General features: G+C 40.5%; 1 protein-coding gene across 2 annotated transcripts in view; it reads left to right on the forward strand.

The window, feature by feature from the left end:
• Positions 1 to 15,307, forward strand: part of PAPSS2 (3'-phosphoadenosine 5'-phosphosulfate synthase 2) — a 194,225-nt gene that overhangs the window by 90,620 nt on the left and 88,298 nt on the right. For both annotated transcript variants that reach the window (XM_085605564.1, XM_085605556.1), the window contains exon 2: positions 14,750 to 14,867. In XM_085605564.1, coding sequence (XP_085461690.1) covers positions 14,750 to 14,867 — 118 coding nt within the window. The remainder of the gene's footprint in view (positions 1 to 14,749; positions 14,868 to 15,307) is intronic.

Here is a 15,307-nt window from a genome sequence, read left to right on the forward strand (position 1 = left end):
GTTGGGTAAGGCTAAAGAGGTCTATTTTGATTATTTTCTTAGACAATATTGAAAAATATCCATGTATTAAGTGGGGTTACATTCCTTAATAATTGTAAAAAATAAATATCATTCTGACCAAGAATATTATTTGATTGAGAGAATGACACTAGGTCGAAGATTGTTTTGTTAAGAGTGTTGCCGATCTTGCAGTGAGTCATGGTTAACATGTTTGTGTCTTGGGTGTTATTACATTTTTTTGACCTGGCAAGCTAAAATATTTCCCTGTCTAGGCCTTGGGAGAGGAGATCAGCCAGAGCACCCTCAAAGCTTCTCCGATGTAGGAAACATGCTAGATGATGGATGTCTAATGTAGGCCTTGTGTAGCTGGATTCATGCCCCATTTTCAGGATATCCACACTAGATAGATTTACTTACAGTGAATCTAAATGGAACTCATTTACATAGTATCATTCTGGAATCGCTGGACGCTGTCCACTCTGCCAAGAAGCCTGGCTCCACTAAAATATGCTGAGCTCGTCCCAGTGTAATTTTCAGATACCGGGACACGTTCAGCAGCGCCTGCACGTTGCCTGCTTTTGTTCCAAGCAGCAATGTGGGGGCTTTGTTGTTTTAAATAAACAAATGCTGAAATTAAGCAGTTATCAGGCCTCTTTTTGTTTGAGTAGCTTGGCTGGGAGCTCTCTGGAGCCTAGCACATAGATGCGAACTCTCTGTAGGAGAAACAAAGGTGCACAGCTTGTTGTTACTTCACAAGTACTTAAGAGAGGCATGCTTTTGACTTTGTTCAGTCCCTGGATATAAGAGATATGCACGCACTTGGAGAATGTCCGATGAGTTGGTCTGTCCCAGTATTTACATAAAACACAATTTAAACACCACTATTTTGTTTATTTCTTTTATAGCAGTACTCATCCCAATGCAGGATGTCATAGTGCTTTCCAACACACACATTATTTATTGATAATAAATCTTACGAGGTTGTAAATCAATGTACATGATGTGTTACAGGAGACAGGTTTACAAGGTGTAGGAGTCACATGTCCTTCTTTGCTCACTGCGTTATGTTAGAAGGATTACTATTTATGAACTGCAAGTATCAAAAAGCGGTAACACATTTAGCAAGCTACATAAAATAAAAATCTGTCATCTGCCTGTTACATGATGTGCTTTGCAGGAGACACATTAACCCTCAATGCTACTTTGATTCAGAACTGGGATTAGTCAAAACACAGATCTATCCTGCAACTGCGTTAACCTCATCAGTTATCTTTCCATTATTAATATTCCCTGAGATTTAGTGGGCACACAAAGATCTCTACAGCAGTGGACTTTACCCCATAAGATATTTGAAAGTGCAGACTTTGCAGCCAATTAAGTATGGCAGATTTATTGCCACGTTTCACCTTGTTGCCAATTTTTGTTGTGGCAGAGTTTTAATAAAGAATAAATGTGGGGGCGTGGCTTGCGCGCCGCGACGATATGGCGGTTTGCGCTTGGGCTCCGTGCTGAGCCGGAGCTAACGGAGGAATAGCTGCTGTTTTGGGCTGCCCCGGTCATCGCGGATATCGGACAGATGGATAGGAACATGTTACGGGTGCTGTGGAGGAGGTTTCCTGCTTCCTGAGGCTGCTTGCATGCATATTCTGGTTCCTGTCTGACGGCGCTCGGTGTTTCGCGAGCGGCCGCCATTTTGTCTCCTCGGAAGCGGTGAGACGTTTCTCTTCAGCGCGAAGTCGACAATGCCACAGAAGACCCAGGAATGTTGTTAGACAAGAATTGGTGACGTTTCTTCTATTTTTTCAATTGATATTGCTTTTTTATTTTTTTGCCTGCTGCTTTGCTGCCTATTTTGGTAATACTTTTTGGTTTTTCTGCTGATATTTTGTACGTCAGAAGCATCGTCAAGGCCATTTTGTGGGGCCTCTTAGCTTAATGTTAACCTGCCTTTGGGATATTTCTGACTGTTGAAAGGAGCCTTTTTTGATTCCGGCAAGGAGTGATATCTTCGTGAGGTGGCCCCCCTCCCTGTCCCTGGAATCTGCCTTTATTATTTTTCTGTTCTCCTGCTAAGAGCGCGCTATCCATTTTTGCTCGCTCCCTTATGTTGTATTGAGGTTTCCTACCTCACCTGGCATTCTCTTCTCGGAATCTGTCTGGAGTGGTGTACTGTTCTCCTACTGAGGTGGTGTGCTCTATGGCTGCAAATATGGGCCCGTCTTCAAATACTAAAGACGCAAAGGAATCTAAAGCGTCGCTTAAAAGGGCCAAGCAGTTATCTCCTACACCTGAATCTCCGCAAAAGGACCCCAGTCCCACTCTTGACACTATCCTGACGCGCCTTAATGAGGTCTATGAAATTGTGCAGTCTACCAAGACCAACACAGATTTATTGCAAGTGGAAGTGTTAGCTATCAGGAATGACTTCAAGGCCCTGTCGCTTCGTGTTTCAGACACGGAAGCACGTATTAGTGGCGCAGAGGATTCCATGCAAAAGCAGTCCAGATTTATTTCACAACTTGAGCGATCAATGGTAGCGTTGCGGAAGGACCTCACTGAGCAAGAAGATCGTAACCGCAGGTCTAACCTGCGCATTTTTGGTCTTCCTGAGGATGTTGAGAAAGATGCGCCTTCTATGATTGATTTCCTCTATCAATGGATTCCTTCCACACTGCAAATTTCCTTCCAAAGAGATTTTGAGCTGGAACGTGCACATCGTGTTCCCACTTTTCGTTCTAAGTCTGCTACGCAACCTAGGGCGATAATTTGTAAGCCACTGCGCCATCAGCATACAGAACAGATTCTGGCTCATATGCGGAAGGTTAGAGTTGTTTCGTGGAATGGTCATCGCATTTCAATCTCTCAAGATTTTGCCAGAGACACGGTCATACGGCGGAAGGGTTTTCTCAATCTTCGGAAGCGTCTCTCTGAGATGAATATCCCCTTTTCTTTTGCTGGCCCCTCAAAATTCCGCATTACTTTTAAAGGTCGCTCTAGAATCTTCGATGAACCTGCTGACTTGGTCTCGTTTTTGGACAATCAGATGGAGCTACAGATGGAACTTCAAATGGAGCCCTTGCTTGATCCTGGTTCTTCTGGCACCTGATGCGGTTATTTATACTGCAATGAATTTTCTTTTTTGGCAGATCTATTGAGATTAGTCTCTTTTAGTTCTGCACGGTGGTCTTAGTGTCCATTGTTTTTGTTGTGCTTTTGTCGTCTGGTGGTGTTCCCTCCTTGTCGGTATGGTGTAATGGTCTTTTATTGTTGATAGTTCTATTGTATGAACCTTCCAAGATTTCGTGGTATTGTTTAGTGTTGTTTTGACGTCACTCTTCCGCGTTTGCCATCCTTTTTATCCTTCTCCTTCCCAAATTGTCTTTCCGCATTTTAGGTCCTGGTTCGTTTCTTATCCCAGTGTATGACTTCTTACTTTCTTTTATTGTGGTATGTGTATTACTTTGATCGTCTTTGGTTGTCTCATATTTGTGGAGTACGATAGTGTTTATAATATATTGGTGTATAGATTGATTACATATTTGACTCATTGATGAATATTTGTTGCTTATTAATTGCTATAGGTAGAGTTAGTGTTTAGCTCTATGTCACTGTTATAGCATTGATTGGTGTGTTTCGTATTATTAAGTGTCTTTTTCGACTAGGTCGGAATTCTATAGCTGTATTGTAATTGATAGGTTTATGTTTCTTTACTTCCATGTTCATATATTTAAGATATTTTCACCTCTCTCAGTTAAATCGAGTGCAACGAATGATATGTATTTTTGGACAGTTATCTATTAGATTATCTATAGACTTTACATTTTTCTTTTTTTTTGTATTGTCTCAGTTATCTTATGTATCTGTCATAAGACTTCATGGTTTATATATTGATCTATTACTATATGCCGCTCTCCTCTTTATTTCATTTACTTTCTTCACAATGTATTATATAGTATCCTTTGGTATTTATTTCTTCTCTTTATTCTTCTCTTACTCTTAATCTGTCTGCTTTGGTTTGGCTCGATATAATAGTGACGATAGCTTTTAGCTCTCTTCTGCATCAGGTACACTTTTTTATGATTCTGTTTCGGTATTACCTTTTTATCAATTTGGTCAACTTGTCGCCTGTATAGACTTATATGTTGTACTGTTTCTAGAACGATAATTGATTCTTGTTCATATCCTTTAGATTGTTCTTCTTTTAAAATGACGTATAATCTGTTATGTTCTGTTTTGGGGCTATTTATGCTGATGGTTTCTATTCCTCATGTTGGGCTCTTTGCTCTTTTTCCATGTCCCCCCCTTGTATGAATTCGGTCTTTTTCAGACCCTCCTTGTTGACCCTTCTCCCTCTTTCTCTGTCTTTCTTCTTGCTCTTTTTTTTATCTCTTTTTTCCTTTTCTCTTTGGATTTCCTCCGGGGATTCTCCCGGTTGCGTGTGGAGGTCTAGTGTCTGGAGGCGAGGTCTCTTAGATGTTGTAGTTCATATATCATTTATGCAATATCTTTTTCTCCTGTTAATAGGTCTATGGCTGGTTTGAATGTACTCTCCCTTAATGTCAAAGGGCTAAGTCACCCAGTTAAAAGGTCAAAGATTCTAGACTATTGTAAATCTCTTTCTTCGGATCTCGTACTTTTTCAGGAGACAAAGGTCTCTGTTAGGGAAGCGTTATTTCTGAAGAAGGAGTGGGTTGCTGATGTTGCTTGCTCAGATGCGTGTGGTAAAAGAAATGGGGTAATTACTTTAGTCTCTAAACATTCGGGTTTGTCTATCGTTTCCTCTGAACAGGATACAGAGGGACGCTGGCTACTATCTAAGCTGTCCGATGGTAATGCCGTTCTCTTTGTCATGAATATCTATGCCCCTAACAAGGATGATCCGTCTTTTTGGAAAACGATCACCAAAAAGCTAAATGACACGCCTCATTCTGGCAATCTTGTTGTAGGTGGTGATTTTAATTTACCAATGGATCCTATTCTGGATAGGAATTCTGCCTTTAATTTTCGTCCTCCTCAAGCACATAAACAAATGATTAATATGTGTTCTCTGACCCATCTTCAGGATGTTTGGCGTCTTCACAATCCCACTGGCAGTGACTTCTCCTTTTTTTTCTTCCCCTCACTCGTCCTTCTCACGTATTGATTATCTCCTGGTTCACTCCTCTCTTGTTCAAGCTTCCGCATCTCCGATTATTCACCCCATTTTAGTCTCAGATCATGCCGCGGTAACTTTCACACTTAGGTCTTTTGCTCCTAGGGCAAGGTCTCGATCTTGGAGGCTAAACACGGAAATTTTACATGATGTTTCCCAGGTTCAAGAGTTTTCTAATGATATTGAGACGTTTTTCCTTGAGAATGTTGGCTCAGTAAGCTCCCCTGTTGTTCTCTGGGACTCTTTTAAATGCATGTTTCGAGGTCAGGTCATTAAGTGTATGTCCAGGAGAAACGCTGCCATCAAAAAAGAACTCACGGATTTAGCAGAGGATATTAAACGTCAGGAATCTCTTTTTCGACATTCTAAGGATAAATCGTGCTTACAATCTATTAAGAATTTAAAATATGCATATAATACTATTGTCACTAAGAGGGCGCATATTGGTTTTCAGGCTCAGAAATCTAAGCGGCTACTGTTAAAAAATCGTGCGGGCAAGACTCTTGCAGCTACATTAAAGTTCCAGGAGTCTGCTAATAAGTCTTCCCAAATCTCCTCTATTACTGACCATCTTGGTAAGAGGAAATTTCAGACTGAAGAGATTCTTGAGGTCTTTCGCGATTTTTATAATAAGTTATATACCCCCTCTACTCAGGCGTCTTTTGAACAGTGCCAGGAGTTTTTGAAGACAGTGCCGTTGAAAATTATACCGGAGGATGCTAATAATTCATTAAATGCCCCGATTACCTCTGATGAAATTATTTCCGCGATTAAAGCCACTCGTTCCGGTAAGGCTCCGGGTCCAGATGGGTACCCTATTTTGTTTTATAAGACCTTCTTATCTGTGATTGTTCCGAAACTTCAATCGGTCTTTGATGCTTTTATCAAGGATGGCTCTGTGTCTGGCTCTGCTGCCGATGCTACTATTGTAGTAATCCCCAAAGAAGGAAAAGATCATTCAGACCCCAAGAATTTTCGTCCTATTTCCATGCTTAACATGGAAGCTAAGATTTTTGCTAAAATCTTAGCTAAACGATTCGAATCCTTTATCCCTCAATTGGTTCATCCTTCCCAAACAGGTTTTGTAAAGGGTCGTCTTGCACGTGATAATATCCGTACTTTCTGTCATATTCTAGGTGCCGCTAAGCGATCCAATCTTCCGGCGGCGGCCTTGGCCCTTGATGCTGAAAAGGCCTTTGATAAGGTTTCCTGGCCTTTTTTACGAGCTGTTTTATGTGCACATAACCTTGGTGATTCTTTTATCAGTATGGTTATGTCTCTTTATTCCCGACCTAGGGCTAACATAAGAGTGAATGGGGCTACCTCGTCCTTTTTTAATCTTTGCCAGGGTACGAGACAAGGGTGTCCTTTGTCTCCTCTTTTATTTTTGTTGTCCATTGATCCTCTTGTTAGACTGATTGATGTACATCCAGACATTATGGGTTTTTCTTTTGGTTCCCATCAGCTAAAAGTAGCTGCCTATGCTGATGACGTTCTCATTTTATCTGATGATATTGCACGTGCTATCCCGGCTATTTCTGAGATCATTTCCATTTTCTCAAAGGTTTCAGGGTATACACTGAACAGAGATAAGACAGAAATGTTCCCCTTAAATGCTTACTGCTTCTCCTCTCATATGGGTTCGGCGGGCTTTAAGTGGCAATCTAAGCAACTAAAATATCTGGGTATTTATTTTTGTTCCACCCTTTATGCCACGGTTACTTATAATGAATCTCAAACTATTCTTAAAGTGCGACATCTTTTAGATAATTGGTCTCCGAAGCATATCTCCTGGTGGGGTCGGCTCCAAACTCTTAAAATGATGATAACACCTATTATTAATTTTGTCTCTTCTATGCTTCCAGTAAAGCTCTCTGATGCCTTCTTTCATGATCTTGATTTAATTACCTCCAAATTCTTATGGAATAATAAAAGGGCTAGAATTGCCTATAAATTTTTGAGGAAACCCTATGAGTTGGGGGGATGTAATCTTCCTGATTGGGGAAAATATCAATCTGCTTTTTTAGCCTCCCAGGGTGCGCTCTGGTTTTCCTCTCCCTTTATGCAGGTTCCAGCTTGGTTGCTAATAGAACAGGAATTGGCCTCTCCGCTTCCAACTGCCTCTTTTTTAACCACGCATACCCTTTTCATTCCATTTTCTAGATCTATTATTTTGGATACGGTTGCTGCGATTCGCAAAGTTGACATGAGAGTGGCGATTCCGCTGCATAAAACTAGATGGTCATCCATTTGGCGCAATTCCAAAATTAAAATTAATATTGATCCAGACTTGATGTCTTACTGGGCGGGGAAAGGTATCTCGCTTGTTAAGCATTTGTATGATTCCAATAATGATCCTCTTCCGTTCTCTACCCTGGCCCAGCAATTTTCTCTATCTAATTTAGATTTTTATACTTTTCTTAAGATAAAGGTAGCACTTGCTAGAATACAGCTTCAGCCTTCTTCCCCCATGATTATGCTTTTTCACCTATGGATTAAGTCTGGTCATGTAGCATCTAGGATTTATAAATTTTTGTCGTCCTCGACACTTCCTACTCAAACTGTTACACAGCAAAAATGGCTACGTCATTTCGAGCATGAAGTCACTGATCAGATTTCTTCGGACACTTGGCAAGATATTGGTAGGCTCTCGCTTCGTAATAAAATCGCCCCCTCAATAATGCAATCTAAGTTTTTCTCTATTAATCTTCTTCACTGGACTCCCATTCGTTTACACGCGTTAAATCTCAAGGACGATAATCTCTGTTGGAGTTGTGGTCTTGCACCAGGTGACTTCCAGCATATGTTCTTTAATTGCTCTCTTCTCCAACCCTTTTGGGGTTTAGTTCACAAACACCTCATGCTTATCTTTGATATTGAGTTTCAACTCTCTTTTCCACTAATTCTTCTAGGTCCGTTGGCGGCCTCGGTACCGTTGCCCTTAGATGCCATGGAATTACAACTATTGGATCTTTTACTAACTATTGCGGTCAAAGTAATTCTCATGGAGTGGAAATCTTTTTCTTCAGTCTCTTATCATACTTGGTGGGCATGGGTTTCTTTTTTGCGTAGTGCTCATACGTCAGTTGATCATGCTCACCTCTCTCCGTCTATATCTAATGAGGTGTGGCGGACTCTAGATACGTACGTGCAAAGGGCCTCAGAGGGATTGGTGGCTCAATACCCTTTTGATGTGCCTGGTTAATGCTGTCGTTGTTGCTGGGTGAATCCTTTGGAAATCCTCTTCTCTTCTTTCATCCTGTCTTGTCCTTCTTCCTCTTTTCTTCTATCTTTTTTCTGTCTTTGCTTTCTTTCCTTTCTTTCTTTCCCTTTATCACCAAGTTAATATAGGATGATGATACTTTTTGATAAGCACGTCTCCTGACTATCTAGTGTCTCTTCCTTATTTAATGCATTCCTCGGATATTTCCAGATTAATGAACTTTGTAATGAAATTCTAGTGTTAATTCTCAGCTTTCCAGGTTGGTTGTCTTTCAGCTGATATCATTTGTATCATCCGTGATTGTATACTATGCTTGTTCTTACTCCCTTAAAATAATAAATTCTTTTGAAATCAAAAAAAAAAATAAAGAATAAATGTATAAGTTGAAGTCCAGATTTTGTGCCGGGGTTGCCTCACTTTTTGGGCACAACTCAGGCCCAAAATATTATTTGTAAAATGTCACAATGCGCTCAAATGTATTCATGATAGACCAAGTGCCACAAGAGTAAAGGAGTGGGGGGAGGGAAGGGGAATAATAGTCACAAATAAACCTTACCTGTCGCCGATGTCGACAGATGCCTCTGTGGTTCTCTGCTCCCGACAGTCACTACGAAAGCATAGGCTCCCCGCCCAATCAAGATGCTGCTCTCATGCTATATCTAGCATGAGAGCAGCACCTGTACTGGTCTGAATGGCCTGGTCTGCCACTCGCACAGTGCATGGGAGCCAGTGCTGTTTCTCGAACAGCTGGGTTGGAGAAATAGAAGTGCGCGTGTCAGTTTGACTAGCCTAAGACAGCTGGCCAAACTGACATACGCTTTTTACAGTGCCCATCACTTCTCCCCTGCCATGGCTCGGCCCGCCCCTGGCACACAACACTGGCATTGGCTCAGTCAGTCATAGGAAAAATAAAATGATATTGTTCTATTATCATTTTATTTTTCTGTGACTGACAGTGGGGCAATGCTCTTCTGCTATTACAGTGGAGCTGCCCCTGAATTGACCTGCTAAACATGTGTGCGGTGTTAAGATTTGATATCACTTCTGGTGATGACACTTCTGGGAGGTCCTGGGTTGTGATGTTACTTCCTGTGATGTCACTCCCTGTTATGCTGCGTGTAATGTCACACACCATGATGGCATGCGCTGTGATTTCACACGCCATGATGTCACTTTCATATTGCTTAGCTTGGTTAGTCCCCCCCCCCCTTATTTTTTTTAGGGCATGTCCTGGTTGTCAGTGATTCTCTCCTTTGAAGCGCCTCATAGTTCTGTATTCACAAATACTGCACTGAAGTAACCCCTGCAGTCTGACATCCATGCCAAAAAAGGGCTTCAACACCCCATCAGGGGTAACAAGCGCTATATAAATGCAAACCTTTTCCCCTCTTCCATCCCTCCGCTATCCTTCTCAATCCAAATAACTGACTAACCTATCCACCACTCAAATTACTTTCATATTTCACTATACAAATTCACCACTAATCCTTTATGGGTTACGCAGTAGCGTGCTACTCGTCGAAAAAGCGATTCGACGCCTCGTCCGGGGTAGTAAGCGCTATATAAATGCAATTACAATACAATATACATGTCCTACACTTTTAAAACTGTGTCACAACAGATTACCAACAGTGCACCTTTTGGAATGTTAAGGACAAATGAGCAACATTTAGATATTGAATACGTTCTTCCGGTCCCAGTGTCTTTTGCCAGAGACGGTCACCTTCTTCCTATCTACTGTAGACACGAAGTGTCGTCACGTCCGGTTGGAGATACCTGCTCAGGCTGACCTTGGCCAGGGCGCGCGCTACCAGTGACCGTGCTGTTCGGTGAGTGTTACGGACAAAGTTCGGGTGGAGCAGAGAACACAATTTTTCACTCGCAGAACATTGTGCCGGATGAGACGTGTCGTCAATTACTGTCACTACTTAAACCGGCGTGTCCCGTGACAAAGAATCGTTAGCTCGAAGCCAGGCTACTGAACGATACCGACCTCCCCTGCATGCGACAGGTCGGAAACAATGGAGCAATTGTGAATTCAGGTTTATTGATGACATTTACCACTAACAGAAAGGAACATCTATAGGAACATGAAACGGGTGGATGGTCTGCAGGAGAGTATTGTGTCTGGGAGAGAGTATCGCCAGTGGCACAAAAGGATATTGCACGTCACAGAAGATCCGCGACCCTAGAGAGCCCTGAGTACCCTTGTTGGACCTCTTCAGTGAATTTCGATATTGATATTAATGGAGCCTAAAGGGATAATCTAGGCCATTTAATTTGGGTTTAAAAAGGTTTAACTCATTTTTACCCAAGGTAAGTGGTCCCTTGCTATGTGTGACACCATCATCCCGCCCTGGCTTTGTAGACAATATCCCTTTGCATGACGGGATCTTTCATCCCATACTTTCATGTTGAAAGGAAATCAATTTGTCCCAGAATGCTCCGTACTGCCTGCAGGCTAAACAGACAGGACCTCTTATGAGCTGAAACTCAGTTTTCGTCTTCTGTTCCAAAAGTGCTTCTTCAGTAGCCACACGCTGCTCTGAAAAATCACTTTTTTTAATTACCTTGTACAACTGGTTTTTGGCTGCTGCTTTCGGTAAGCCACCTAATAGAGCCCGAATTCCTAATGTAATGAGGAAAACTGGAGCGCGGAAGCCGGAACACAGTCTCTACACAAACAATTTTAGGGCTGCACCACACCACAGTTCCTTTTCACCAACAGAGGGCCATTGTGGTGCAGTGGCATCACCTTACACCTGTAATAGCCTATTACAAGCAGCTGGGTGCATTTTTTTCTTATTCCATATGTGTTCTCACATCAGGATGTGCCTGTATTCAGAAAATAAATAATTCAGAGATGGTAGAGCCATTGTATTCTCTCCCATCTATTATAGGCCCATAACATGGCCTATATTATGCATCACTGGGTGTCAAAACATGCATGTGATAAACAGCGTACATCACTAGTTGGTAATGAACGTCCACCTGGCGCAATTCCACATTTGTCCTTGAAAATGTACTTTCCGGGGTATTACATGGTTTCATGTAATATAATGTTGCTTTTGCCAACTGGATACATTAAAAGCATAGCACACGTCCCCTTAGAGTACCATGCCGTTATAAAGGCGCTTGGCCTTTGGTACTCATGCTAGTTAGAAATAAGGTTAGTATGTCACCAGTAGCAACTCTACATGCATAAAAGAAAAATCACCCTCTTTTCTTACCTGTGCCCACTTACCTTTATGGAGCTTCTCTATGGCCATGTCTACCAACAAAGTCATCTGGATGATTATGAATGTATAGAAGAGGCACACTGGTTATGTACAGGTATAGGGGAATGGCGGCATCAAAACTCACACTTTCATGACCACTGAGACGTATATTCTGGGTTCTGCCATTGGCTGGTGCACGACTACCAAAGTTAATAGATGAAGGGTAATGGATGAAGAGTGCTAAAGCTACTACATGGGAGTTAGTCTGAATTCTATTTCCATTCATAGTTCTCATTTCCCTCTTTACCTTTCTTTCTCTGTGCTTGCCTCTCCCTTATCGCTCATCATCGAACAAGGTTCCTCAAAGCATGGTCAAGATCTGTAATGTGATCATCTCAAAGGACAAAAGTAGCTGTCAATGGAATGTGATTGTGAGTGTGTGAATATATATATATATATATATATATATATATATATATATATATATATATATATATATATATATATATATATATATATACACCAAGGAAAGCGATTTTCGGCGAAGAAATCACACAAGCCGACTCGGTCAGCTGTAGCAGTTTATTCACGGTACAGCAGGTAAGGGCGACGCGTTTCGACTGCGTCCGTGGACTTGATCACATATATATATAATATTGCAGAGTCAACAAAAAACCCTCAGTGGTTAAGGTAAAATCATCAAAAAGGCATTTTTTGTTTTCTTAATAACTTCGATGCTGCTCAAAACTTCAAAGCAAAAGTCCATCCAATTTGTGGTCAGCATGGATCTCTTGTGCGACAAAAGTGAAAACCTAACGCATGTTGCAGGGTTTATATGCCCCAGTTCTGCCCCAAAGGTTCATGAACCCTGCCATGTACTCTGCAAATCAGGGTGTGTGTCTGTGGGCCCTTGTTGGACCTCCAACAGAGTCCATGGACATGGTACTTGGTCCGCAGAGCCATGAGGCCAAAGAAGAACCTGCAAACCAGTATGAGTTTATAAACCCAAACTGGGGTCTGCACTCTCCCCCATTAAAAAAAAATAAAGAAAACAAGTTAAAGAAAAAAAAAAGGAGGCCAGCCTCTGCTTGGCCTCACAAAGGGTAACAGCAGTGGGGGTTGGCCTCCCAAACCATAACTCGCTCACCAAATGCAGTGCTTATTATCTCATAATATTTGAACTAATAAGTGATCCACCTAAATGCACGTCCCTAAATAGTTCATACTCAAACCAATAAATAATACTACATTGATAGTTGTCTCTTTCATAAGGTTAACAGTAATGTGATCTGTAATGTCATATTTTAGATTATTAGTAATGACAAAAACTCCTAGGCAATATCAATAAAGTAAACAAATTACACAATATCTATGACAATAAGAAGACCAAGGAAGACGGAAAAAATATGTTCAAATTTGTTACTATTTTAATAATTTCTTAATATTTAACACATTACATTTAATCAATATGTATAAATAAAAAGTTAAAAAGTGGCAATATCTTTATTAACTAGATAATGCCACTTTTTAACTTTTTATTTATACATATTGATTAAATGTAATGTGTTAAAATTGTTTCATTTTTTAGATGTTTTGTTTAAATATCATTTGTTTAAATAAAATGAGAAGAAATTATTAACCCCTTCAGTGCCACGCCCTTTCCCCCTCCTGTGCACTAGTGGGTGGGGTTCATGACGAGATAGTCTCGTCATGGCACAGCGCAACCGTGCTCCATGACGAGACTATCTCGTCATGGGCACTGAAGAGGTTAAAATAGTAACAAATTTGAACATATTTTTTCCGTCTTCCTTGGTCTTCTTATTGTCATAGATATTGTGTAATTTGTTTACTTTATTGATATTGCCTAGGAGTTTTTGTCATTACTATTCAAGTCCCTGTCTTAGCAATTGAACTATCCATTGTTCAGGGGGTCCTTGTTTTTTCTCATTTATATTTATAGACGAAAGACGGTAACCCATCACTTCAAAAACACCAGCCACATGTTATTTACAGAGTAGAACGCTAAATAAAACCAGCCCACATGGCAAGAATAGAACAGCCCAAAATACGTAATGTTCGAAAATTAATTGCACGAACATAAACGATTTGTTTTATTGGGATCACACATGAATTCAACCAAGGACAAAACAATTACCAGAATACATAATTTCCATTTCTTTAGCCATGATTCATTTTTAAATTACAGAAATGCACTGCAATTGAAAAAGATTTCACCATTCCTAATATTGAATAAAAATGTGATTGCATTGAGGGAACTCAATGTAAAGGAGTGTATAAGAAAATAAAGAAAGGACTGATGTAAATAACATGTGGCTGGTGTTTTTGAAGTGATGGGTTACCGTCGTTCGTCTATTTCCATGAAATGACTTCACACCAAGAACGAAGGAAATTAATTAATTGTTATTGATTTTCTCTATTTTATTTTATTTTATTATTTTTTTCTTTTTCCATTGCTCTGTAATTCATTTTCATGAATTAAATGACAATAAGCAATTTTGCCAACATGATTAATGTATTGTATATGAGACTTACGGAGTAACTTTTCTATGTTCATTATGACGTTGATTGTTTAAAAATCTGTATTGTGGAACGCTTGGGCAACTTGACAAAGGCCGTTTTTCGGCTGAAACGCGTTGTTGTTGGTGAGCGATTAAAAATACCTGAAACACCAGGACGGTGTGCCGCCTCATTCCTATTTGGACTGAACCTTTCTTGATTTATCGTGGTTGCCGCTACCACGGCAGGCACCGGCGTTAATGTGCAGGCGTGCGGCGTTCAGCGGAAAACTTTTTTGAATATATATATATATATATATATATATATATATATATATATATATATATACACACACACACACACACATTTATGTAACACTCATAAATTCACAAAACTTAAAAGTTTTACAATCAAATATGTTTTTATTAATTCCATGTTTACACATTTTAAGGGGTAAGTGGGTCATAGAAATGACTGGGAATCCTGAATTTGGAAAAAGACTTAAACAGTATGTAAGTTGTTCTTCGTTTCTCACAAGGAGGACGTTTATGCTTGCTTAACACGCGTGCAAATAATTCACAGGAAGCACACATTTGTGGCTGCTAGGCTAAACATGTCATTGTTTCCACTTTCCCACAGAACCATGAACACAGGGCGACCAACGTTGTTTACCAGGCCCATCATGTGAGCAGGAGCAAAAGAGGGCAGATTGTTGGCACAAGGGGAGGGTTCCGAGGCTGCACTGTTTGGCTCACAGGTACGTGGTGAACATTTGGGTGACTACTAGGCTAGTTAAAATATGTTTAGGACCCTTCAAAGTCTGTGATCGATGCAAAGACATTTTCTGATATTTTAAGGACACTAGCATGTTGATTGCAGGGACAGTGAAACACGAATACGGATGAAAAGTGTCCATTCATAAATGTTATTTGTATTTGAGCCTGATTTTCGGCCAAACTCTGAAAACCTGCTAGCTTCAGCGACAAAGATGCAAGTGCAAAACTTTAAAATGCTGGGGGTTGTAGCTCGTGCATGAGCCGTACCCTCTTCCTTTAAACCTTGAACTATGAAATCCTATTCAGACTGTATCCAAGGTTCTCAGTGCTAAAGACATCCCATTGGTACCTATGTATGTTAGGTGTCAATGTTATTATTCCTTATAACTTGCAGGAGCTCGATGGTTAGTTGAATTGTTAT

This window comes from Triturus cristatus, chromosome 1_2, assembly GCF_964204655.1.
Source record: "Triturus cristatus chromosome 1_2, aTriCri1.1, whole genome shotgun sequence".
NCBI lineage: Eukaryota > Metazoa > Chordata > Amphibia > Caudata > Salamandridae > Triturus > Triturus cristatus.